This window comes from Lipotes vexillifer, unplaced genomic scaffold (genome assembly GCF_000442215.2).
Source record: "Lipotes vexillifer unplaced genomic scaffold, Lipotes_vexillifer_v1.1 scaffold339, whole genome shotgun sequence".
In the NCBI taxonomy this organism is placed as follows: Eukaryota; Metazoa; Chordata; class Mammalia; order Artiodactyla; family Lipotidae; genus Lipotes; species Lipotes vexillifer.
Genome location: NW_006772053.1, coordinates 27586 through 54791, shown reverse-complemented (window position 1 = coordinate 54791; position 27206 = coordinate 27586). Strand labels below are relative to the sequence as shown.

At 35.1% G+C, this 27206-nt stretch overlaps 1 protein-coding gene across 5 annotated transcripts in view; it reads left to right on the top strand.

Annotated features, from left to right (window-relative positions):
* Positions 1–27206, top strand: part of SCFD1 (sec1 family domain containing 1) — a 134990-nt gene that overhangs the window by 95181 nt on the left and 12603 nt on the right. For all 5 annotated transcript variants that reach the window (XM_007447278.1, XM_007447280.1, XM_007447279.1 and 2 more), the window contains 6 exons: positions 8886–8948; positions 11227–11302; positions 19417–19470; positions 23038–23090; positions 25290–25323; positions 26071–26136. In XM_007447278.1, the coding sequence (XP_007447340.1) occupies positions 8886–8948; positions 11227–11302; positions 19417–19470; positions 23038–23090; positions 25290–25323; positions 26071–26136 (346 nt within the window). The remainder of the gene's footprint in view (positions 1–8885; positions 8949–11226; positions 11303–19416; positions 19471–23037; positions 23091–25289; positions 25324–26070; positions 26137–27206) is intronic.

The following is a 27206-nucleotide window of genomic DNA, read 5'->3' as shown; positions in this document are numbered from 1 at the left end:
GACCTAGCACTTCTGTTAAGAATTAATCCCGAAGAAGAAATTGGAGTTGTAAAATCTTAGAAGCGATTGTAATAATCGAATTTTGAAAATCAACCTGAATGTCAAGGATTGAAATTATGTCATTTCCACAGGAATGCAACTGAGTCATTAAAAATCATGTTGTGGAGGACTTATTCTAATGACCATTGAAAAATGGCCATGTTATGTTACAAAGTGAAATATAGTTTACTATTCAATGATTTGTTTGATAAATAACTTCCTTTGTCTCAGTGACTAGGGACTCTTCTAGACATTAAGAATACAATAGTGGAGGGCTTCCCTGGTGGCGCAGTGGTTGAGAGTCCACCTGCCGATGCCGGGGACACGGGTTCGAGCCCTGCCTGGGAAGATCCCACATGCTGTGGAGCAACTAAGCCCATGCGCCACAACTACTGAGCCTGCGCCCTAGAGCTCACGTGCCACAACTACTGAAGCCATGTGCCTAGAGCCCGTGCTCTGCAACAAGAGAAGCCACTACAATGAGCAGCCCGTGCACCGCAACAAAGAGTAGCCCCTGCTCGCCACAACCAGAGAAAGCCCATGCACAGCAACAAAGACCCAACGCAGCCAAAAATAAATAAATAAAATTTATTTAAAAAAGAATACAATAGTAAACATGCTATGGAAGGCTCCTACTTTCACTGAATTTACATTTGTGTTGAGGGAACAATAAGTCAACAAATAAGCAAACAAATGAACAGAGTTCTGTTAAACCATATTCACCATATTAAGTGATATAAAGAAAATAAAACTAAGTGATAAGATCTTAATTTGTTGGGGTATTAGCTAAATTTGTTGAGGAGATCAGGGTAAGCCTCTGGGTAGGTAACACTTGAGCCAAAACTTAGGTGACATTTTTTACATTACAATCCCTATTATCTATCCATTTATCCATCCATTTGTGTGTGTGTGTGTGTATGGACATACACATATATACATATAACTGCACAGCTAAAATTCTGTTCACTTAAATGCTAATAGTGGGTAACTCCGAGTAGTAGAATTTTTTTCCTTTTGGGTTCTTTTCTTTATTTCCAAATTTTCTACAACAGTACCTTCAGATTATTTCTTAAAATAATTTTTTTTTAAGACTAGAGGATGGAATATGCTTCTGATCTTACGTGTATCAAAAAAATATGCATAGGAGAGAAATATACCAAGTTGTTAACAGGTATATCGCTGAGTTGTGAGTTTATGATTGCGTTTTACTATCTATATTTCTGTTTGGTTTTTTTCCAATTTGCTTTTATTTCACTGTTTTCTTTTTTTTTTGGAATTTTATTTTTTATACAGCAGATTCTTATTAGTTATCTAGTTTTTACATATTAGTATATATATCTCAATCCCAATCTCCCAATTCATCCCACCACCACCACAACCCCCTGCCACTTTCCCCCTTTGGTGTCCATACATTTGTTCTCTACATCTGTGTCTCTGTTTCTACCCTGCAAACCAGTTCATCTGTACCATTTTTCTAGGTTCCACATATGCGTTAATATACGATATTTGTTTTTCTCTTTCTGACTTCACTCTGTATGACAGTCTCTAGATCCATCCACATCTCTGCAAATAACTCAATTTCGTTCCTTTTTATGGCTGAGTAATATTCCGTTGTATATATGTACCACATCTTTATCCATTCGTCTGTCAGTGGACATGTAGGTTGCTTCCATGACCTGGCTATTGTAAATAGTGCTGCAGTGAATATTGGGGTGCATGTGTCTTTTTGAATTATGGTTTTCTCTGGGTATATGCCCAGTAGTGGGGTTGCTGGGTCATATGGTAATTCTATTTTCTTTTTTTTCTTTTTGTGGTACGCGGGCCTCTTAGTGTTGTGGCCTCTCCCGTTGCGGAGCACAGGCTCCGGACGCGCAGGCTCAGTAGCCATGGCTCATGGGCCCAGCCGCTCCACAGCATGTGGGATCTTCCCGGATCAGGTCACGAACCTGTGTCCCCTGCATCGGCAGGCGGACTCTCAACCACTGCGCCACCAGGGAAGCCCCTATTTTTAGTTTTTTAAGGAACCTCCATACTGTTCTCCATAGTGGCTGTATCAATTTACATTCCCACCAACAGTGCGGGGAGGGTTCCCTTTTCTCCATACCCTCGCCAGCATTTATTGTTTGTAGATTTTTTGATGATGACCATTCTAACTGGTGTGAGGTGATACCTCATTGTAGTTTTGATTTGCATTTCTCTAATAGTGATGTTGAGCAGCTTTTCATGTGCTTCCGGCAATCTCTATGTCTTCTCTGGAGAAATGTCTATTTAGGTCTTCTGCCCATTTTTTGATTGGGTTGTTTGTTTTTTTAATATTGAGCTGCATGAGCTGTTTATATATTTTAGAGATTAATCCATTGTCTGTTGATTCTTTTGCAAATATTTTCTCCCATTCTGAGGGTTGTCTTTTCGTCTTGTTTGTAGTTTCCTTTGCTTTGCAAAAGCTTTTAAGTTTCATTAGGTCCCATTTTATTATTTTTGTTTTTATTTCCATTACTCTAGGAGGTGGATCTGAAAAGATCTTACTGTGATTTATGTCAAAGAGTGTTCTTCTTCTTCCTATGTTTTCCTCTAAGAGTTTTATAGTGTCCGGTCTTACATTTAGGTCTCTAATCATTTTGAGTTTATTTTTGTATATGGTGTTAGGGAGTGTTCTAATTTCATTATTTTACATGTAGCTGTCCATTTTTCCCAGCACCATTTATTGAAGAGACTGTCTTTTCTACATTGTGTATCCTTGCCTCCTTTGTCATAGATTAGTTGACCATAGGTGTATGGGTTTACCTCTGGGCTTTCTATCCTGTTCCATTGATCTATATTTCTGTTTTTGTGCCAGTACCATATTGTCTTGATTACTGTAGCTTTGTAGTATAGTCTGAAGTCAGGGAGTCTGATTTCTCCAGCTCCGTTTTTTTCCCTCAGGACTGCTTTGGCTATTCAGGGTCTTTTGTGTCTCCATACAAATTTTAAGATTTTTTGTTCTAGTTCTGTAAAAAATGCCACTGGTATTTTGATAGGGACTGCATTGAATCTGTAGATTGCTTTGGGTAGTATAGTCATTTTCACAGTATTGATTATTCCAATCCAAGAACATGGTATATCTCCATCTGTTTGTGTCATCTTTCATTTCTTTCATCAGTGTCTTATGGCCTTCTGACTACAGGTCTTTTACCTCTTTAGGTAGGTTTATTCCTAGGTATTTTATTCTTTTTGTTGCCGTGGTGAATGGGATTGTTTCCTTATTTCTCTTTATGATCTTTCGTTGTTAGTGCATAGGAATGCAAGAGATTTCTGTGCATTAATTTTGTATCCTTCAACTTTACCAAATTCATTGATTAGCTCCAATAGTTTTCTTGTGGCATATTTAGGATTCTCTATGTATAGTACCATGTCATCTGCAAACAGTGACAGTTTTACTTCTTCTTTTCCAATTTATATTCCTTTTATTTCTTTTTCTTCTTTGATTGCCATGGCTCAAACTTCCTAAATTATGTTGAATAATAGTGGTGAGAGTGGGCACCCTTGTCTTGTTCCTGATCTTAGAGGAAATGCTTTCAGTTTTTCACCATTGAGAATGATGTTGGCTGTGGGTTTGTCATATATGGCTTTTATTATGTTGAGGTAGATTCCTTCTATGCCCACTTTCTGGAGAGTTTTTATCATAAATGGGTGTTGAATTTTGTCAAAAGCTTTTCTGCATCTCTTGAGATCATATGGTTTTTCTCCTTCAATTTGTCAATATGTTGTATCACATTGATTGATTTGCGTATATTGAAGAATCTTTGCGTTCCTGGCATAAATCCCACTTGACCATGGTGTATGATCCTTTTAATGTGTTGTTGGATTCTGTTTGCTAGTATTTTGTTGAGGATTTTTGTGTCTATATTCATCAGTGATATAGGTCTGTAATTTTCTTTTTTGTAGTATCTTTGTCTGGTTTTGGTATCAGGTTGATGGTGGGCTCATAGAATGAGTTTGGGAGTGTTCCCTCCTCTGCAATTTTCGGTAAAGTTTGAGAAGGATGGGTGTTAGCTCGTCTCTAAATGTTTGATAGAATTCCCTGTGAAGCCATCTGGTCCTGGACTTTCATTTGTTGGAAGATTTTTAATCACAGTTTCAATTTCATTACTTTTGATTGGTCTGTTCATATTTTCTGTTTCTTTCTGGTTCAGTTTTGCAAGGTTATACCTTTCTAAGAATTTGTCCATTTCTTCCAGGATGTCCATTTTATTGTAATAGAGTTGCTTGTAGTAGTCTCTTATGATGCTTTGTATTTCTGCAGTGTCCATTGTAACTTCTCCTTTTTCATTTCTAATTTTATTGATTTGAGTCCTCTCCCTCTTTTTCTTGATGAGTGACTAAAGGTTTATCAATTTTGTTTATCTTCTCAAACAACCAGCTTTTAGTTTTATTGATTTTTGCTCTTGTTCTCTTTGTTTCTATTTCATTTATTCTGCTCTGATCTTTATGATTCCTTTCCTTCTACTAACTTTGGGTTTTGTTTGTTCTTTCTCTGGTTCCTTTAAGTATAAGGTTAGATTATTTATTTGAGATTTTTCTTGTTTTTTGAGGTAGGCTTGTATTGCTATAAACTTCCCTCTTAGAACTGCTTTTGTTGCAACCCACAGGTTTTTCATTATCGTGTTTTCGTTGTAATTTGTCTCAAGGTATTTTTTTATTTCCTTTTTGATATCGTCAGTGATCTCCTGGTTATTTAATAGCATACTGTTTAGCCTCCATGTGTTTGTGTTAGTTACAGTTTTTTCCCTGTAATTGATTTCTAATCTCATAGCGTTGTGGTCAGAAAAGATGCTTTATATGATTTCAATTTTCTTATATTTACCGAGGCTTGATTTGTGACCCAAGATGTTATCTATCTTGTCGAATGTTCCATGTGCACTTGAGAAGAAAGTGTAATCTGCGGGGCTTCCCTGGTGGCGCAGTGGTTGAGAGTCCGCCTGCTGATGCAGGGGACACGGGTTTGCGCCCCGATCTGGGAGGATCCCATGTGCCGCGGAGCGGCTGGGCCCGTGAGCCATGGCCACTGAGCCTGTGCATCCAGAACCTGTGCTCCGTAATGGGGGAGGCCACAACAGTGAGAGGCCCGTGTACCGAAAAAAAAAAAAAAAAAAAAAAAAAAAAAGAAAGTGTAATTTGCTGTTTTTGGATGGAATGTCCTATAAATATCAATTAAAGCTATCTGCTCTGTTGTGTCATTTAAAGCTTGTGTTTCCTTATTAATTTTCTGTCTGGATGATCTGTCCATTGGTGTAAGTGAGCTATTAAAGTCCCCCACTATTATTCTGTTACTATCAATTTCCTCTTTTATAACTGTCAGCACTTGCCTTATGTATTGAGGTGCTCCTGTGTTGGGTGCATATATATTTATAATTGTTATATCTTCTTTTTGGATTGATCCCTTGATCACTATGTAGTGTCCTTCTTTGCTTCTTGTAATAGTCTTTATTTTAAAGTATATTTTATCTGATATGAGAATTGCTACTCCAGCTTTCTTTTGATTTCCATTCGCATGGAATATCTTTTTCTATCCCCTCACTTTCAGTCTGTTATTTGTCCCTAGGTCTGAAGTGGGTCTCTTGTAGACACTATATATATGGGTCTTGTTTTTGTATCCATTCAGCGAGCCTGTGTCTTTTGGTTGGAGCATTTAATCCATTCACGTTTAAGGTAATTATCAATATGTATGTTCCTATTACCATTTTCTTAATTGTTATGGGTTTGTTTTTGTAGGTTCTTTTCTTCTCTTGTGTTTCCCACTTAGAGAAGTTCCTTCAGCATTTGTTATCGAGCTGGTTTGGTGGTGCAGAATTCTCTTACCTTTTGCTTGTCTGTAAAGCTTTTGATTTCTCCATTGAATCTGAATGAGATCCTTGCTGGGAAGAGTAATCTTGGTTGTAGGTTCTTCCCTTTCATCACTTTAAATATATCATGCTACTCCCTTCTTGCTTGTAGAGTTTCTGCTGAGAAATCAGCTGTTAACCTTATGGGAGTTCCCTTGTATGTTATTTGTCATTTTTCCCTTGTTGCTTTTAGTAATTTTTCTTTGTCTTTAATTTTTGTCAATTTGATTACTGTGTGTCTCAGTATGTTTCTCCTTGGGTTTATCCTGTATGGGACTCTCTGCGCTTCCTGGACTTGGGTGGCTATTTCCTTTCCCATGTTAGGGAAGTTTTTGACTATAATCTCTTCAAATATTTTCTCGGGTCCTTTCTCTCTTCTTCTCCTTCTGGGACCCCTATAATACAAAAGTTGTTACGTTTAATGTTGTCCCAGAGGTCTCTTAGGCTGTCTTCATTTCTTTTCATTCTTTTTTCTTTATTCTCTTCCACAGCAGTAAATTCCACCGTTCTGTCTTCCAGGTCACTTATCCGTTCTTCTGCCTCAGTTATTCTGCTATTGATTCCTTCTAGTGTATTTTTCATTTCAGTTATTGTGTTGTTCATCTCTGTTTGTTTTTTAATTCTTCTAGGTCTTTGTTCTTTAATTCTTCTAGGTCTTTGTTAAACATTTCTTGTATCTTCTCGATCTTTGCCTCCATTCTTTTTCCGAGGTCCTGGGTCATCTTCACTATCATTATTCTGAATTTCTTTTCTGGAAGGTTGCCTATCTCCAGTTCATTTAGTGTTTTTCTGGGGTTTTATCTTGTTCTTTCATCTGGTACATAGTCCTCTGTGTTTTCATTTTGTCTCTCTTTCTGTGAATGTGGTTTTCATTCCACACGCTGCAGAATTGTAGTTCTTGCTTCTACTGTCTGCTCTCTTCAGTGTGTTCTTATGATAAGAAAAAAGTAGACAACAAACCTTAGTTTAACAAAAGAAACTGAAAACTGTCTTTTCTAATTTTTATAACATATACACTTAAATATTTGGCTGTGTCGTATATGTCATTGTGTTTTACATTATGACTTATGTGGAACTCCCTAATCAAATATTTGGTGTTCAAAGAGGAAAGACAGTCTTGGGCATCATTTTACATGGTTACAAAGTATTCAATATATAATTTCTAATTTGTAACATTCTTTCTAATTATAAGGGTTATATCAGTTTATTGAAGAAAATTTTAGGAAACTCAGCAAGGTATAAGGAAAGTAAAAATTTACCTGTAGTCTCCCCATTCAGAGTCTACTGTAAACTGTAGTGTTTATCCTTCTATATGCATATTACCTATTTATATTTTTAATCTGGCAATCATTGTTATAGATGCAGTTTGTATTCTAGAGTTCCAATAACTTTCATTATGCCAATTTTTCATCGTCTTAAATACAGCTGACCCTGGAACAACTTGGGGGTTAGGGACACCAACCCTCTGCACAGTTACAAATCCAAGTATTACTTTACAGTGGGCTAGCCCTCTGTATCCCTGGTTCCACATCCATGGATTCAACCAACCACAGATCATGTAGTACTGTAGTATTTATTGATAAAAATATGAGTATAAGTGGACCTGCATAGTTCAAACCCATGTTGCTCAAGGTTCCAGCTATAGTCTCCAATGGTAGTATTTAGTGTTTGCATGATATTCAGCCATATAAATGTAATATTCTTTATTTAACCCTTTATTACTTAGAGATAGTTAGATATATATTATTTTTATTTAGATATTGCTATTTCTGGTGAAAAATACATTTTTGTTAAAGACAGAAATTCCAGCCTACTGCTGAAAACAGCTGATTCAAATCCTCCTTTCAGAAAAAAATTGTGATTTTTGTGTTTGGGATTTCTCTAATGGTATCAGCAAATTTTGTCCAGGTTGAAACAGAATATTTAAGCACTTCATCTGCCACATCTTAGTGATTCCCATTCTTTTTTTTACTCTCATAATGTTTTCTTGTATTTAGGTAGGGTTTTTTTCCATTTACAAAAGCATTTGAAATGATAAGGAATTATAAAAGAATATTGATTCACATAAAAATGTTTATGGCATGCTATTATTAAAACGTTATATAACAGTATGTACAATATGATACTAATTTTGTTTTTAAAGTATATATGTTGTATATGCATATGTTCAAAGATTAGAAGAATATATGCTGAAATCCTAACAGTGGTTACTTCTTAGTAGTAGGGTTCTTCTGGGAGCATTCTGTTTTCTGGATTCTCTACAGTGAACATATTCCCAGAAGGAAAATATCTTTTTAAACATAGCTAAGTGCCATATTTTTGCAGAGCCGTCAAGAATTCTATAGTTTAGTTAAAGACATTCTAGACATTCATTTAGAAAGATTTGAAAATAAATGACTATATGCAATTCAGTATAAAAGTGTATATGTAACTAAAAGGAAATATCATTGAGTAGTAGAATTAGAATAGTGTTAATGAACATAGTGGTGGTTTTGAGCTGAATCTTAAAAGGAAATGTACAGTTTTTTATTGGGGAAGACAGTGAGTTTATACCCGCAAAGGACAGCATCCCAAAGGCATGTGTCTGGAAATGAGAGAGTATAGAATGTGGAGAATAGTAAAGAGACTAAACTTAATCAGTATGTGATTGTTCTTTTAAAACAGAACGTCTCTATTTCATGTTAATGATCAGATATTTAAAAAAGAAAATAGAAATCCTGAAGTTTGGGGAACTAATGCGTTTGTGTTTTTTAAAGAATTTCACTGTTTTAGTACCAGTTGCTCTCTACTTGAACATTATTTTTCATGGTTACAAATTATATAATCAATGTTTGTATAATTGTTTCAGTGTTAATTTTACTAAAACACTGTATTAGTTGAAAAATTTCTTTTCAGAAACTGCATAGTAAAACTTTATTTTAATGCCATGATACTAAATGTTAGCTTAAATAATCAGCGTTTAAATATAACTTTCTTATGTCATAGGGCTTTTGCCAAGATGGCTTCAGCTCCTACCAGCTATGGCAACACTACCACTAAACCAATGGGGTAAGTATTTTTAATAATTCTGATTGAATAAGCCTGGTACTCCAGACCATAATTGGACTTTTGTGCCTTAAAAACACAGTGTGACACTTTGGATACAGAAAGTTTTCATTGTGATACAGAACAAATGTCAGCATGCCTTTAGCTTCCATAGGTAGTTTAAATTCTGTATTTTACCTGGTATGGCTTTGTATGCTTCCTTGTTCTTAAAACATTACGTTTGGGCTTCCCTGGTGGCGCAGTGGTTGAGAGTCCGCCTGCTGATGCAGGGGACACGAGTTCGTGCCCCGGTCCGGGAAGGTCCCACATGCCGCGGAGCGGCTAGGCCCGTGAGCCATGGCCGCTGAGCCTGCGTGTCCGGAGCCTTGCTCCGCAACGGGAGAGGCCACAACAGTGAGAGACCTGCGTACCGCAAAACAACAACAACAACAACATTATGTTTTTCATTTTCAGAAGATACATGAAGTTTAAAAACTGTTTTTATATCAATGTTGATAATATAGACTTGAAGCTAGACACTCAAGACCTAGCTTCAAGATGGAACTAGGCATACTGCTAAATGATACAGAGGAAATCCTCAGGGCTGGGTATGACTTCTGACTTCAGAAAATCCTGTACAGTATGTGTGGTTTTCAGAGGAGCTGAACAAAGTGATTCTAACTGCTCTTTTCCATACCATACTAGCTTCAAATTCCTAGCTTATTTTTTGGAGCTTAGAACAAAAGCATGAAACTGGAGGAAAACCGGTTTATCTACCCCGAGCTGCCAGTTTTAATGAAACAGTTTCCAAAAAGTAAAAGTACTTGGCCTAAGGCAGGGCCTTGTAAGCGCTTGGCAAAATGAATCCATCTGGCCTCACCTTCACAGTGCTGTGCAGGTGAGCCCACTGACTCCCTGAGAGTTACCTGGTACCTGAAAATTGCCTCAGAACTGAGATTACTTTCTTTTGTTTTTGTTAAAGAAATGACTTCCATCCTGTCCATCTCTTCATTTCAGAGGGGAGTAGGACAAGATAGGAAAAATGAAAATATATTTGGAAAATTACTCTCATGCATTTAATGAAACAGACTTTCCAGTTCTTTGTCTTAAAATCTTGCTGAATCTTAAAAGCCTATTAGATTTCTTATGGATTTTGTAGTTGAGGATTTTAATAAAATGTGTTATAAGAAAACCTTGGATGATCTGAAGGCTTTCCTTAGCCTTCTTTTTTTTAAATTAATTTTTATTGGAATATAGTGCTTTACAATGTGTTAGTTTCTGCTGTGCAGCAAAGTGAATCAACTATACATATACATATATCCTCCCTTTTTTGGATTTCCTTCCAATTTAGATCACCACAGAGCATTGAGTAGAGTTCCCTGTGCTAAACAGTAGGTTCTCGTTAGTTATCTCCCTATCCTTCTAGTATCAAAATGCAAGATTACCATTCTGTCCCACAAAGCATCCTTTGATTCCATGTGAGAGACTTTTTGAACCACAAATATAAAACCAATATGGCAAGTCATTTGTGTTATTTTTGTTGTTAAAAATTCAGACAGTAAACAGTCTTCTGAGTTGAGGTAGAATTCATCAAGTATGTTGTGCTTCACATTTTTATATGATAGGTTTTGTGTATGAGGGGAGAAAGTATACAATGCAGGATTAGGTCTAGCAGCTATGATACAGAGAACACAGTAACTTTTGACCTATTCGTAATACTTATAGACATATATGTTTTGAATATGTCAGTTTGTTTTGAACTCCTAAAGTGAATTACTATCTTTTTTTAATTGAAGTATAGTTGATTTATAATGCTGTGTTAATTTTTGCTGTACAGCAAAGTGATGCAGTTATACATACATACACATACATACATACATACACATTCAGTTATACATACATACACATACATACACATTTTTTAATATTCTAGATTACTGTCTTTAATTTATTGTTTTAACATTAAGACAATCAGGAAAGCAAGGAATTCTCTTCAGTTAATAATTTGCTTAAATACTATAGCTAAGGCTTAGCAATTAAAATGTTTATATTGAGGGCAGCTCTCAATTTTTATATTTTATTAATATCGACTAGTCAGAAAGTTTTATTACTATTTTATTGTTAAATAAAATTGTGGCAGTGATGTCCATGGAAGCAGAAATTTTCAGGTCACTTCTGTTTAGTGAAAAAAAAGGTGGTAGGCACAGAGAGCATCAGCATATATTGTGTAATCAGACAAGTATTCTGTCTGTAATTGGAGAGATAATTTGTACTTAGTGCAGTCCTCTTCTTTTGCACCTAGTCTCTTATCACGAGTCATGAATACAGGATCACAATTTGTGATGGAAGGAGTGAAGAACCTGGTATTGAAACAGCAAGTAAGTACAATTGTTAGAAAGCACACTGGTAACTTTTGAGTATAAATGTTGGCAGGTTGATTGCTCAGATAGAGCAGCTTCTACATATATTCAAGTACAAATATGAGGAATAAAATAAAATCAAGGGGTTCTTTACTGGTATATTTAAGGATGTGAGGGTGTTTTACAGGTATAGTTCCCAACTCTGTAATTTTATGCTTTTTTTTTTTTTTAATTTGCTAATTGGACTTTACTGACATTTTGATTTCCTTTAACTATTATCAGGTTTGTGAAAGTATATTAATTGAAAAACAATGAACTTAACCTTAGAATAATGAACTGTTAAATAAATGCATATCATTTAAGTTTTAACATATATTAGGAGAATATTAATAAGTTAATAGCCTTAATAGTTTAAAAGCCTGTGTAAATTAAAATAAAAATATTTTAAGTAGAATATGTGTTTTGAAATAATGTAACTATATCTTGATTTCATACTTCATTTTGGAATAACAGTCTTAGTTTTAAACATAAGACTTTTTAAAATGACTTTTGCATTTTTGTTGTTTTCCTGTTATTCTTATGTATAGATATTTCTGCTTCAGAGTCATCATTAATTGATTTAGTTTCAAACTGGACTTGTTTTTAACTTTTTGTTATGGAAATTTTCAAATACACGTTAGTATGTCAAATACTTCTGAGCCCTTCACCAAGCTTCAATACTCAACATCATGCCATTCTTGTTTCATCTTCCCCACTTATATTTTTTTATTTGATTTATTTTTAACTGGGATATTTTAAGGCAAATCTGAGATGTAATATTTCACACATAATACTACAGTTTGTAGTGAGAAGGATTTTAAAGGCCAAATTAAGAAAAGAAACAGAGTTAATTATCTGTTATTCAGATCTGAATATTAAGTGTTTACTTACTTGTTTTCAGAATAAACTAGATCTTTTGTTTCTCTGAACTTCTTCCACACTTTTTCTTATGATGTTTACCTGTGGTATTTTGTATTAACATTATTTATATTTTACTTCTTTTTTTCCAGTTTTATTGAGATACAATTGATACATATTGTTTTACTTATTGATGGCAAAGAATTTTTTTCCCCATCTTTGAATTTTCCATAGCAGTTTGCAGAAAGTAGGTATTCAATTTTTGTTTGAATAAGTGAATAAGATTTTATTGTAAAAAAACATGTAGTGTTAATAAAGAACAGTGAAAAATCCTAATTTGCTGTCTTTAACTAAAAGGCTGATTACTTCCTAACTTTCCTTCAGAGAGATTCCAGATTGCTTTATTTCCTAAGTACTTGCGAAGACTTTTTAGCTTCATTATCACTCTTAGGAATTATTTTCAGTCCTTCCCATTCTGTCTCTCTTCTGGTAAGAGGCTACTACTAAATACTTAATCCACTTTTTTACTGGTTCACAGTACTTCCCTGAGTCAGTTTATCTTTACTCTCTTAGACTACTGAAGGTGAAGAGACATACAAATAGGAGGTTGGGCACATTAGTGACCAACATCCTGTACTTACAGTTTAACCTAGCACCTGTTAAAGAAAAAATTACTCATGACACTCATTAAAGTACAGTAAGGCAGACTTTATTCAGGGGGACCATTGAGAAAGATGTTGGGACCATCACAATGGAGTTTTGAAGTCTGGGAGAGACATTGGGCTTAAGTACAAATACAACAAGGAAAAGTGAGAATTTATAGCCAAGGAGCAGGGCGTAGGGAATCAGTGGTTGGAAAATTACCAAGAGGAAATATCAGGGATAAAGGGGGATCATGGCTAAACCAACCTAACAGGATTCTTGCTGAAGGCAGGCTAGTGTGATTGGACATCACCTGGGAGGTGGTAGAAGGTGAGGAACCCGATGAGATACCGAGGGTGGTTAGATACCGAGGATGGAGGTGCTGGCTATAAACTGACTTTAGCAGGATTCTTTCTAAAATTGAACAATGCAGAGATGGACACAGAAGTCCACAGGTCGAGGCCCAGTTGAAACAGTTCAAAGAGCCTGAGTAGAATCTCATCTAGGAGAGAATCTTTGTCATAACACTCTATTTATTATCAACTATGGACAAGATGATTTCATATGTGAGACAAAGGGGGAACCGCCAGTTTCTAAGACTACGTCTGCCTTTTGCTAGATAGACTGGCTATTGTATAACTACGTATAGTTAAATTTAGTTTTAAGGAAAAGTACATATTTTACTTAACATGTCACTGTTAGAAGGAAATCCCAGTAGTAAGATTCCCTAAACAAAGGAATCCTTGTCACAAATAACTGATAGCATTGAGAAATTACAGGCTTTAATCTTTATTTATTTATGACTGCGTTGGGTCTTCTTTGCTGCGTGCAGGCTTTCTCTAGTTGTGGCGAGCGGGGGCTACTCTTCGTTGTGGTGCGCGGGCTCCTCATTGCGGTGACTTCTCTTTGTTGCAGAGCATGGGCTCTAGGCACACGGGCTTCAGTGGTTGTGGCACGTGGGCTCAGTAGTTGTGGCACACGGGCCCTAGAGCACAGGCCCAGTAGTTGTGGCGCATGGGCTTAGTTGCTCCACGGCATGTGGGATCTTCCCGGACCAGGGCTCCAACCCGTGTCCCCTGCATTAGCAGGCGGATTCTTAACCACTGCGCCACCAGGGAAGTCCTTGTAATCTTTTAAATGATCGAATTTACTTTTTGAACTTATTACCTTAGAGTCACATGATATACATCCCCAAATGATGCCTGTAAGAAGGGTCTAAAGTGATCGACTTAAATATTTTATTGTGCTAACACAACAGTGTGTTTTATTTAAAGTTAAGTTTATCAAATATAAAAACAGATTATCCTCTGTGACCTCAAATCCTTTTGCTTTTCTTAACATTGCAAATAACATACTGCTTTGATATAGGCAGTTTCTCACTTACAGTAAAATTTGAAATGACTCGTGGTTACCTCTTTCTATATCACATTTCTATCACCACTACTAAGAGAGCCAGGGCAGTTTTTTACATAGATGTTAATAAGACTTTTTAGGAAATATTTATTGATTTGGGGGACACTGGTTATTGATTGGGGGATAGTGGTTCATTATATATTGTGAAGTAAAAATAAAAGTCATTATAAAACAGTAAATTCAATATGATCTTTTTGTTTTTGTTTAAAAAAAGAAAAAATAGAAGATACTCAAGGATATATAACTAGGTTTTAAATGTTAGTTTTTCTAGGTGAGAGTATTCACCTCTGATTAATTCCATATGATAAATTATTAGACTTGAATTATGGAATCAAGAGTGAACATTTCTAATTGTTCTTAGTAAATGTCACCAAATTGCTGTCCAGAAAAGTTGTACCAGTTTACAGTGATTTACAGCACCTGTTTCTCTATATCCCGCCCAAACTTGGACCTGTGTGTATGTGTATGTGTGTAATCTTTGTAAATTTAATACTTTTAAAAAGTCTCTTGCTTTAGAAATATTTAAACTCGTAGAAAGCCATTTTTAAAGTTAAACAGTCCTAACGTTCTAAAATTTAGAGAAACTGCTACAGGTAGATATAGGGCAGGTTGGGAACTGAGAAAAATGTCAGAGAAGAGACTGGAAAAGATGAATTCTTTGTTTCACACTTGTAAAATTCTGTTTAATTTATGCCTCTTAAGTCTCTTAAGTATTTGTTTTGATTTTTTATCTGAATAAACATTTTAAGCTATAAAAACATTAGATAGAATAGCATGTCTTGTCATGTCCAGTTTTCTAGGTCACTTGTAAGAGCCTTTTATACTTTTTTGTTTCTTGGGCAGCATAAGTTTTATGTTTCACAAGTATTAGCTATCACATAAAACCATGTGAATGATATTAGTAGATTTGAAATATACTTATGTGAGGATAATTGTACAAGAACGTGATGATGAATAATGTAGTGCTAAGTTGCATAATTTAAAAGTCTTCTGTTTCACTGTCTTTGGCTTGTTTGCTTAAATAATCACTCTTTTAAAAATGAATTAACAGGGCTTCCCAGGTGGCGCAGTGGTTGAGAGTCCGCCTGCCAATGCAGGGGATACGGGTTCGTGCCCGGGTCTGGGAAGATCCCACATGCCGCGGAGCGGCTGGGCCCGTGAGCCATGGCCGCTGAGCCTACGCGTCCGGAGCCTGTGCTCCGCAATGGGAGAGGCCACAACAGTGAGAGGCCCGCGTACCGCAAAAGAAAAAAAAAAAAAAAATGAATTAACAACAAATAAATTGCAAGCAGTGGAATTCAGTAGATTAAAAAAGACTTAAAAGATATATCACCTAATTGCAATGTATAGCCCTTATTAACATTATAATTTGAACAGTGAAACTGTAAGAAATAAATTTATGGAGGAGGAAAATTTTGATACTGACTAGATACTGAGCTGTATTAAGAAATATTTGCTGATTATTTTAGGTGCGATAGTAGTGTTATAGGGGTTTTTTTTCCTTTTAGGAGTTCTTATATTGTGGAGATATATATACTGAAATATTTATTGCTAAAATGATTTGATACTGGGGACTTGTTTTAAAACAGCCTAGGGAGTGGGGAGTGAGAGTATAGATAAAATAAGAATTTGCCATGAGTTGATAATTGTTGAACCTGAATGATGGAAATTGATGTTTTATTGGGTCCAGGTAATCCTGTTTCTTGATTTTATTGCCATTAATATTCTATGGTTTTGGGGAAAAATACTTTATATATTTTATTCTTTCCTCATCTGTAAGATGTGGATGTTGGATTCACTCTGTAGATCCCCTTCTGATTTATAATTTTTAAATTTTGGAAATAGATGATCCATCCTATTCTCCTTCCTCCTATCTACTTCACTGACAACTTTCCAATATCCGTATACTCCATCTTATTCTTTACTTGGCTAATACAGTCTTCCAGATAAGTATTCTCTTCAAGAAGGTACACATACTGCTTTTCATTCTTCAGGACTTTGATAATCAAGACAGCAGCGACTCTTGTCCCAACTTCACTGCCTAGTTCATCGTCAGAGTATCATCCCAAATCCAAGGCTACCCGGGGTGGGGCGGGGGTGGCAGGGGAGGAGTTGGAAATAGTCACCATAGACCAGATGGCAATACAGGGCAACAAGTGGCTAATCCTAGGAGAATTAGAGGGGAAAAATGTTTTTAACTGTTTTGGATATAGGGCTGTATTACGTTTTTTAGATTGTCTGTTTTTTAATTTCTTTGCATATTTTATTTTAATTTTGTTTTTAAGCAATTATGCCATCAGAGACAAAAATTAGCATTGTTTTTATTTAAACTTTTTCAGCAACTAAAATCATAAAACGTGACTGTGGTCATAAAACTATTAAGGATTTTTAGAAATTAATTTCTCACTGTATTTTTTTTCTCCCAGTAATATTTCTAGTTCATATATTTGAAATTTGAACATCTTGTAAATAGTGATCCTTAATTTAGGATATTCACATGTATGGGACTCTGTCTCTCAAACATAAATAGATATAGAGGCTTTCTACTAATAAAAATTTAGTAACCTAGACAATAATATTTTTCATTTTATTTCTGAAACAGTTTCTAAAAACAATGAAATATATGCTTGGGAATTTTTTAAATAATGGGCTTTCATTTGATTAAATTTCACTTATACCTCTGTTATTGAGGTACACAATTTTTTTGTGTCTTTACAGATGAGTGAACAGACCATTTGTTGAGTGAAGAAAATTGTATGGTTTTGTTCTGCTGTTTTCTCTCTGTTAGCTGCCACAGATCAGTTTTTTCATTTAGTAGAACTTATCTTGTATATAAATTATTATCAATATAAAATTCATTTTAAAATGATTAACTTAAGTCTTCATGTAGGCCAGATAGAGCATTAGTTGATGACAGAGCTCTCAGAAGTTGTTTCCTGAAGTACTCTTACTTTCAAGGCCTAACCTTGAAAGACATTATGTATTTCCTTTATCATTCTCTACACTGCAAGTTTTCCTTAATGTGTGACAGTGTGTGAATTATTGTGTGGTGTGGCAGTGGTAGATGACTCTTTTGGTGTTATCTGGTTGTAAATACCAAACAAAAACATAAAGAATTGTCTCTGGGCTCTTAAACTTCTGAACTGTACTGCTAGAAAGAAATTTTTCTTGTGTTATTTAATGACTTATTCACTAGCAGGCTTATCTTCAGATACAGCAGAGATATGAAATGCAAAGTAAAATTTAACTGTACCTTTTAGAAAAATCTTATTTTTATACTAAATGAAATATTCAAATTTCCAGTTATTTTTACAAATACAATAAAAGTAATATGACTCATATGACTTTATCAATTATATAAAATCTTTTCTGAACTTTTCTCCATTGCACATATCTAATACCATAGTACAATTCAGAGAGCTAAACGGAGAATTAAAAGTAAATAGAGGGGCTTCCCTGGTGGCGCAGTGGTTTAGAGTCCGCCTGCTGATGCAGGGGAAACGGGTTCGTGCCCCAGTCTGGGAAGATCCCACATGCCGCACAGCGGCTAGGCCCGCGAGCCATGGCCGCTGAGCCTGCGCGTCCGTAGCCTGTGCTCCACAACGGGAGAGGCCACAACAGTGAGAGGCCCGCGTACCGCAAAAAAAAAAAAAACGTAAATAGAGAAATGGATATAAAATTAATTTTAGTAAAATGTTATAATTTATAATGTTGCCTTGCTCCAGAATTCTTTTTATTGTTCCTGTTATGTTGCAAAGTACTTAATCTTTTGTTGGTGTTACTTAGAACAAATTTGTAACTGTAGTTTTTCCTTTTGAATGAAGCATTTTTATAGATTTAAATCTGTACCCAGTTATTCTTTAGAGAAAGTTATGGTTTAGACTTACATTCTTAAGTGAACAAACTCAAGTTTATTTGAAACAAAACTTAAAAGGTAAAATTTTGAGCTCTCTTTTTCAAATTCTAAATTGAATTCAGGAAATACATTCAGTCAGCTTGAACATTTGGTGCTTGTGTTTATATTAAGAAGTTCCTGGCCAACAAAAATATCAGAGAATAATGAAATAGCTTTAATTTTACTTGCCTAAGATTATCTTGAAAGATTTTTACTTGCCGATCTAGAGAAAGGAAAAGGAAAAAGAAATACATATTTTCTGCCTGGGCAAAGCAGCATTTTCCTTAGTGATGGTCCATTTTAGTAACAATAAAATGTTTTATGACCTAAGGAAAGTAAAACTTGTAAAATAGTAATGTGTTATCTACAGTTATTTGAATAATGAGAGTTAATGTTGCCTCTGTTGTATGAAATCTCTAAGATACAAAACTATTCTTTCCAGAATATTCTGTACAGTTCACAAAGGAAATATCAGTTCAAAGTGGGCAGAATACCATCCCAGTAGGAAGGTACTTTGAATAGGCATAATAGTCACTTAGTAAATTTTCTGTACCCAATGTATTGTTACGTTCAAAATAATGGTTAAAATGGTCAGACTGAAACATAGCAATAGTATTTCATATCCCCATGCATGTAAGCATGTCAAGGGGCAATCTTCTGTCAATACCAGTGTTATACATTTTATGTTCAAAGTGTAATGTGTTTTGTAAGAAGATAATATAATATGTCATTGAAAATTTGGAATTTATCCCAGGCAAAATTAAAGTGGTCAATAAAGTTGTGTGTGCATCCATTTCCCCATTTTTGCAAAGAACACAAGTATCTTTTTGGCTAGAAGAATATACATTAGAAGTGAAAAAACTCTGTTACTCATTTAATCTCATATATTTCTGCAAACTTAAAGTACTATTTTTTAAGTAAACAAATCTGCAGAAAGGAAATGAAAAAAAGGGGGTGGGGATTCTTACTCAATTAAAAGCTTACAATTACTGGTGTTAAAAAGCAGACATCCAACAAAGTAAAAAACCCAAATATGTATTTGTACTAAAACCTGGATACACCTACACATTTTTTAAAATTACGTTTTTTCTATGGAACCTTGAATAATGCCAAGGGTATTTACAACTATGACACCATTCACAGAATACTTAATCTTAGAAATTGTTTAATTGAACGGTAAACATACTGAACTATAGAATGATTAGGTGGTTTTGCTACTAGAGAAGAATTTTGGTTTGTTATTTCTTCTAATATTTAACAAAATACTCACTGATCTCTTCCACAGAATCTACCTGTTACTCGTATTTTAGACAATCTCATGGAGATGAAGTCAAACCCTGTGAGTAGCATGTAACACTGAACTTGTAAATTCTTGAACATACCAGACTATATACAAAAAGTGATAAACTCAGAGTTTGTTGTGGGCTTAATCACAGCAGACTACATGCTGGAAAGGAAAGAGTCCATGTTCTCAAACAGCCTTTTTTAGCCATTATCACAGATAAATGGGAATTGGTTTCTCAGCTGCTACATCACTCTGGCCAGCTTTCATCCAAAGTAAATGTAGATTATATCCTATATATGTCCTAAGGAGCAAGTTTCTATAAATAAAAAAGAACTAGTGAGCATCAGTTGGTGTACTATAAAGAGTACCAGATCAGTTTAATTTTATGAAATTAAATTAGGAGAGGAGTGCATAGTAAAAATTTTAAGTGCATGTATTCAGATGGCACCAAGTTCTTTGGGGCTAAAAAGTAAATTGAGAGAAATTGTTTGATGAAGAGATAAATGGGTAAATAAATATGATAATTTACTTAAAGAATGGGTTTTCAAGCTATCTGTTTATAATTCAAGAAAGGAATGTAAAAATCATCACAATCTGTTTCATAAAAGAGCCCATCCTGTTACTGTGGCAACTAGAAATAGAGTGGTTATCTGGAATAGAGAAAAGCCGCATGATCAAAACCCTCGTTTGGGTTGATCTGGATCACTATAGACTTGGCATCAAGACTTAGGATACCAGGCTGAGAGAGAGTGAGAACAGAATCTTCAGTTAAATATGTCATTATTTTGTAATTGTTAAAACATTATTATAACATTAAAGGAAATTAACAAAAACAAATTTTAAAATCTGTCCATGTGAAAACAAAGATACAGTGTTACAAAAAAGCCCAAAAAGGGGCAATTACAGTTATGAAAGGAATGAGAGAATTGTCTATAATGATAAGCTAAAAAGGATTGGATTCTTCTATCTGGGAATCAATATAGGGAAAGTGGTATACAATGTAGTAAAAATAGATTTATTACTACATCCTAGAATATATGAAGAAGGAATGCTTCTTGAAAAGCCTGAGAGAAGTATGATTTATGATTAATTGTCTTATAGACTACTACTTCATAATAGGCAGTAAATTTCTGGAAGATATTATCCCAAACAATAATAAAGATTAAAAATATAAACAAATGCAAAACTTGAGACACCATATCCACAAGGGGTTAGGCAAGTTCAGGATATTTTGTTGCTGTCCCTAATCTAGAAGTCGAGATGATGGATAAGCACAATAATAATGATAATAGCTAACATTTACTGTGCATTTCTTTAGCCAGGAACCAGTCAAAACATTTTTCATATAGCTCATTTAATCCTCATTCGAACCTTCTAAGAAAAATACTATTTTTTAAAATTATTCTCATTTTATAGATGAAGAAACTGTGGCACAATTAACTTGCCCAAGGACACACAGCTAATAAATGGCAGAGCTGAACAGGCCACATTTTTCACCACTGTGCTATATTGATTAGGGCAAGAGCCATGCCCTTCATAGAATCATAGAACTTTAGAGTTTAATGAAAATGTAGAATCTTAACTGTGAAGGAGAGGAAACCAAGAGATATTGTGACATTTCCCAAGGCACACTATTTTTAATAACAGAATTGGAACCAAAAACCCACTACTTCTGAATTCCTGCCTCCTACTCATTCCAACATACACACACCTTCCACATTTCTATCATAGACATACAGATGGCTAAATTATGGGTCTTATTCAGATGCTTCTCCAAGTTCTGTAAGTTCACTTTTCAGTTCTATTGACTTTGACTTTATAACTGAAGGCACATTACTACAGGCAGATATTTTTTAATTAATTAGAAAAAGTAAAATTTTTCAGCTTTGAAAGCATTTTTTCATCCATCTGCTAGATGAGACAGATGCCTGCTCCCTCTCTTATCCCTGTCTTGTTCCCATATTGACAAATTGATTTGGAGGCTTTGAAGAGATTAGCAAAGTGTACTAAGTTAGACCTGACTAGTCATCTTGAATATATCGTATCTCAAAGGCTTTAAAATGCTATAACCTAATTCTAGATGAATTCTTATCACTAACGTTTAATAAGTGTTCTTTGATTTGTCTTGATTGGATATACTGAAAGAAAGGGATTAGGCAAGATATCAGGTAAATTTCATCTTCCCCTTGTACATCTGGCTAGTAGTGGTTTCCTAGAGCAAAGTGTTGAAGGATTATGGCACTGCCTTTGGGTTCAGGGAGAGTTCTGTGATTGATTAGCATCGTCCACCATTGAATGCAGGACTAGGTAGTGGCAACAATGCATGGTTTGTCATTGATCACGTTTGGGTAGGTTCATCCAGAAAAGAACCAGATAACATTTCAGAAAAGAATGAGTTCCTTTGGCTGATTGTACCATGGAGGGCAAAGAAGGCAGAGATTAGGAAGTGACTACATTATAAACAGTAAAGCAGTACTTTCCAGCTCCTTTAATATCAAGAAGCTAGTTTCCAATGTAGTATGGAGGTCAGCAACCCCTTATCCACAACTTCTGAAGTCCAAAGAGTTCTGAAAACTAAGAGATTTTATATAACTCATTTGGTGGCAAAACCTAACCTTAACTCAAGTTGAGGTTCTTCATACTTTTTGATTTATCCTACTTTATGTTAATATTCATCTGTTTAGCTCCAGAAATATTAACGTGTTAGATGATGGGGTGCTGCCCTCTAGGAATATTATATATAGTTTATGCACGATATTATCTATATGCAATTTTTTAAATTCAAAATTCCAAAATACATCTAACTGCAGAGGTTTCAATTATGAAAGATTGTGAACCTGTATTAGGTATTCTGGACATTCAGTAAAATCATAGACATATAATAATAATATAATAAATTCTAAAAGCAAGAATATTTAAGTACATTAGATTATAAAACAGGTATATTTATTTTTCTTAGTTACTTTTTTTTGAAGTATAGTTGATTTTACAGTGTTGTGTTAGTTTCAGGTATACAGCAAAGTGATTCAGTTATATATATATATTCTTTTTCAGATTCTTTTCCCTTATAGATTATTGCAGAATATTGAATATAGTTCCCTGTGCTATACAGTAGGTCCTTGTTGGTTATCTATTTTATATATAGTAGTATTCTTTTGTTAATCCTAAACTCCTAATTTATCCCTCCGCCCCTTCCCCCCCTTGGTAACCATAAATTTGTTTTCTATGTCAAAACAGGTATATTTTTGAGAAGCAATATGCATAGTGGTTAAGAGCCGGGGCATTGAAACTAGACTACCTGGGTTCAAATCCTGGAGTTCCCACACTTACTTGTCATGTGACTTTAGGAAAGTTAAAATAACTTCTCTGTACCCCAACTTGCCCATCTGAAAAATAGGGATAATAATAACTACCTCACAGGTGATACGGGATTATGTAATTTTACTTATAACAACGTTTAACACATAGTAATTGCTCGGTAAGTGTTGATGGTGGTTACCCACTCTACCAAATTAATAGATTCATTAGTAGATTCATCAAGTGTTCTTAAAATAGCCAAACTTGAACTTTCTAAAGAAAAATTCCATAGTCATGGTAAAGTTCTCTCTTTTTTTTTAATAGGAAACTGATGACTATAGATATTTTGATCCCAAAATGCTGCGGGGCAATGACAGGTAAGCAGCTCTTGTCTTGTATAATTTGTTGTAGGTTTCCCCACCCCCACCAAGAACGGAAATAACTTTACTGATTTTTTGTTATAAATCAGTAACTGCTTATTATTAAAAATTCAAACTATATAGAAAACTGGTAAGTAAACAGTATGTATAATCTCTTTACCCAGAAGTAATCACTGGTAATTATACCTAACACTTTGATGCTTTTCCTTCCAAGTGTAACATGCAAAAAAATACATTTAGATGTTTGTTGTTTTTAATGAAATGATGAGGGTATTACAAACTATGTGTGGGTGAAGGGAATTTGGATAATCTGTGTGTTTTTAAATGAATATTCTTATTGGACCAAATGAAAAGATGGGAGCTTTATGTTGGATACCAGTTGTTGGCTTTTTATTTAACTGGTCCATAAAATCTAAGCCCCTGGGAATCATTGCTGTGAATACTTCTTTATAGCAATGAAACATTCTGCAAATAATTTATATACTTTATGACAAACATGGTATGGTAAGGTATTTGTTAACTTTATTCTGGATATTATTTTTTAAGATTTAATCCATGAAGAATAGCCTACAAGATACAGAAAAAGAATAGGCAGAATTAGGAGGGAAAAACCTTCCTGGAGGGATGGTCTTTAGCACCAAAACTTGGGTGAAGCTTCTTTATTGCCTATACCCTATGTTTGGGATCTTTAGAACTTTGTCTTTGCTCTATCCCAAGCTTTCACATCTTTGTAGGTAGTCAAAACAGATAATCTGGTCACTAGAAAGTTGATTATTAGATTGTTTTGGTAACCTAAAATATTATTCTTTTTTGTGAACTTATCAGAAACACTACCAAAGTTACAAAAGAAGCTGCTGGTAGCAACTGCAGCTGGCAAGAAAGAATTTGACAAAGAATAAATTATAGAAGGGAGAGAATGAGGAGTGACAACTAATGGGTATGGGGCTTCTTTGGCAGGTGATTAAAATGTTCTGAAATTAGACAGTGGTGATGGTTGTACAACTCTGCAAATATTCTAAAAACCAGATTGTACACTTTAAAATGGTGGATTTGCAACTCTTGATGTTCTCGAGCTTACAATTTTTCCTTCCTTGTATTTGCGTCAGTAGATATATTTTGCATTTTAGAAACTTCTGAGAAATTCTTTTAATCTTCCCTATAGTTTATGCATGATAATGAGGAGGAATATTAGCTTTGATAAGACAGTGAAACACAGTTTCATTTTTTAATAGACTCAGCCTTCTCTTGAGCTGTCTCATCACAATTAGATCTTGGTTTTTAACTAGTAATGTTGTGCTATTTAAGTCTCACTTCTCCTCATCTCTTGTCTACTCTTAGAGGAACTTAAAGCACTCTAGAAGGAAGTTTGTGAGGCATTTCTGTCAGGGCAGCTACTGGCTCCTTCTATGGAATATTGACACAGGCCACAGAAATGAGGAAAAGATGGAACTGTGGAATCAGCCTGTGAATAATTGAGAGGTTATAATAGCTCTCTCCCCTTGGTTGAGATTTTCAAAAATGGCTTGTGAGGAAAACCTGTTATCTTTGTAAAGCCTATTTTAGCACTCAAAACAAATATATATTTGACTCACAAAAGCTTTGAAAATTGTGTTTATTAAAAGATCTCTTTGACACCAAGAATGTATTTTTGAAATATATTACAAATAATATAAATATGTAATTAATATATAAATATAAAAAAGCTATAGCAAAATACACATCCCTTCTTCCATCCCCTCTTTGCTTCCTAAATTGTTATCCTTCCCATACATATGTCTGCATAGTTTTTTCACAAATGTAGATACCCACAAACTGTAATCTGTTGAGTATGGTAAAAATTTTACATAATTTACCACTGAAGTATATATTTTATTAATTCACGTTATACCCAGATTTCCACTCCTCATGGGAACTGTTGCTCAGTCTTTCCTTTTCCCTCTCAGTCTTCTCCTAGAATTTTATTTTGAAGTCAACAAAGTTGTCCCATTCCCTTTTAGACACTGAGATATGTACTTCATCTAGCTGTTGCTCTGAATCCCACTTCACTACCTGGCTCAAAGAAGGTGAAGGAAGAAGAATTGTAAATACATAGCTAATTGTGCGTGCGTGCGTCTGTGTGTTTCCCATGCCTATTTTATCCTTAAGTAAAGCTTTGGGTGAAATTTTCGTGTGTGTTTTTTGTTGTTGTTCTTACAGCTCAATTCCAAGGAACAAAAATCCATTTCAAGAGGTAAGTTCATATAAAAATCCTCTGTCCCTGAAATGGAAGGATGAAAGGTAACCAAGCAGTCTTGAAGAATATCTTTGTCCTAAACATAGCTTTATGATGGTTACTGTATGGCCATCTTGATAAATCCAATTCCATGTACCTAAGATTCTAGGGCTTCCCTGGTGGCGCAGTGGTTGAGAGTCCGCCTGCCAATGCAGGGCACACGGGTTCGTGCCCCGGTCCGGGAGGATCCCACATGCCGCAGAGCAGCTGGGCCCGTGAGCCATGGCCGCTGAGCCTGAGCGTCCGGAGCCTGTGCTCTGCAATGCGAGAGGCCACAACAGTGAGAGGCCCGCGTATCGCAAAAAAAAAAAGAAAAAGACCTCTTTATCCATGTACCTAAGATTCTTTATAAATGACAAATTCAAAACTAACTTTTGGAAAAAGCCCTTTGGATTTATTTGGTATTGTTTAATTGAAGGATGAAGGATGAAGTTTATTTTCCTCAGAATTGTTTCTGAAAAATCTCCACTTCATTTTACTACTCAATAGAAATTAGAAATTTATAAATTTATAGACTTTTCTAAGAAATAAATTTCTTTATAATTGAAGTAGCATCAGGCACTTAGGTAAAAAAATACTAGCTAGCAAGGGATCACATCCTAAGTTGTGGAATGGGCTCCAGACTAAACCCCATGTTTGAGAGTTAAAATACTGTTTTAACTATTTCTTTTAACTTACCTATTTTTTTTCTGTTTGCATTTTTAGGCAATTGTTTTTGTGGTGGGAGGAGGCAACTACATTGAATATCAAAATCTTGTTGACTACATAAAGGTACATTTGACCTTTATATTCTTTTATCATTTGAGGTTTCACAGTTGTTCCATGTCTTTAACATACTAACATTCTCTGGTGGCTCCCCTAATTCTTACATAACCCCTTTTCTAGAGGTAGTTTAAAAATCCAGCAGATAGGGAAAAATGCCCATATGTTCATTGTTTTCCTGTCACATTCATTTCTGGCCTAAAATTTTACTTGATTTGGAAAATAATGTATCTTATTGATGTAATGTACTTTGCAGCTATCTTATTTTGACTTTAAATGTTTAGATACCTCAAATAAGCCCCTATTCCAAAAATGTCTCCCTTGGTGAGATGATTTACTGAACCCCATTTACCTGAATAATAAGCACTTTTCTCTCATCTTATTAACCTAAGTCAGCAACATACTTCGAACAAACTTGGAATGTCTGCTTTTTCAGCAAACAGGTGCTTTAGAGGTAGCACGTTAGAAGTGGTGTGCTATTCAAAACTGACAGCAGCAGGGAGTGACAGACAACTAAGCAAAAGAGTATGAAGGGAAGGGTGTAACTTGAAGAGCAAAAACACCATTTAAAATGTAGAGGCAACAGAACTAGTGATTGTTGCAATGACATTTTTTAATCTTCATTTAATTCATTTAATATTGAATAATGATTATTCCTTATGTCCTGTATTACATAAGACTTAAATGAAGGTAGAGGTTTTGGTACATCAGGAGAAAAAAATACATAGGCAGATGTCACAGAGCTTCAAAACCACCAGGTACCTCCAAGGATCCTAGCTCAGTTGCACATAACATGCTTCAGAATGTGAACCACCACTAATATCTATACCTTGGTCTCAGGGGAGCATCCATCTTATACTAGGAGAGGTCTTTTATACCCCTCTCTGTTCATATAGCCAGAATCGGGCTGCATGACTAGGCTCAAAGGCAAAAACCAAGGGAACATAACAGAAACCAGGTGTAAACCATCAATCTACAATTTTTAAACAGTGCTGACAAACTAGTGCAAGTTGTCCCTTGGTCTATCTGTGAACCTTGGGCAGGACTATATTAATGTTTCATTCAGATTTGGCCAAGGG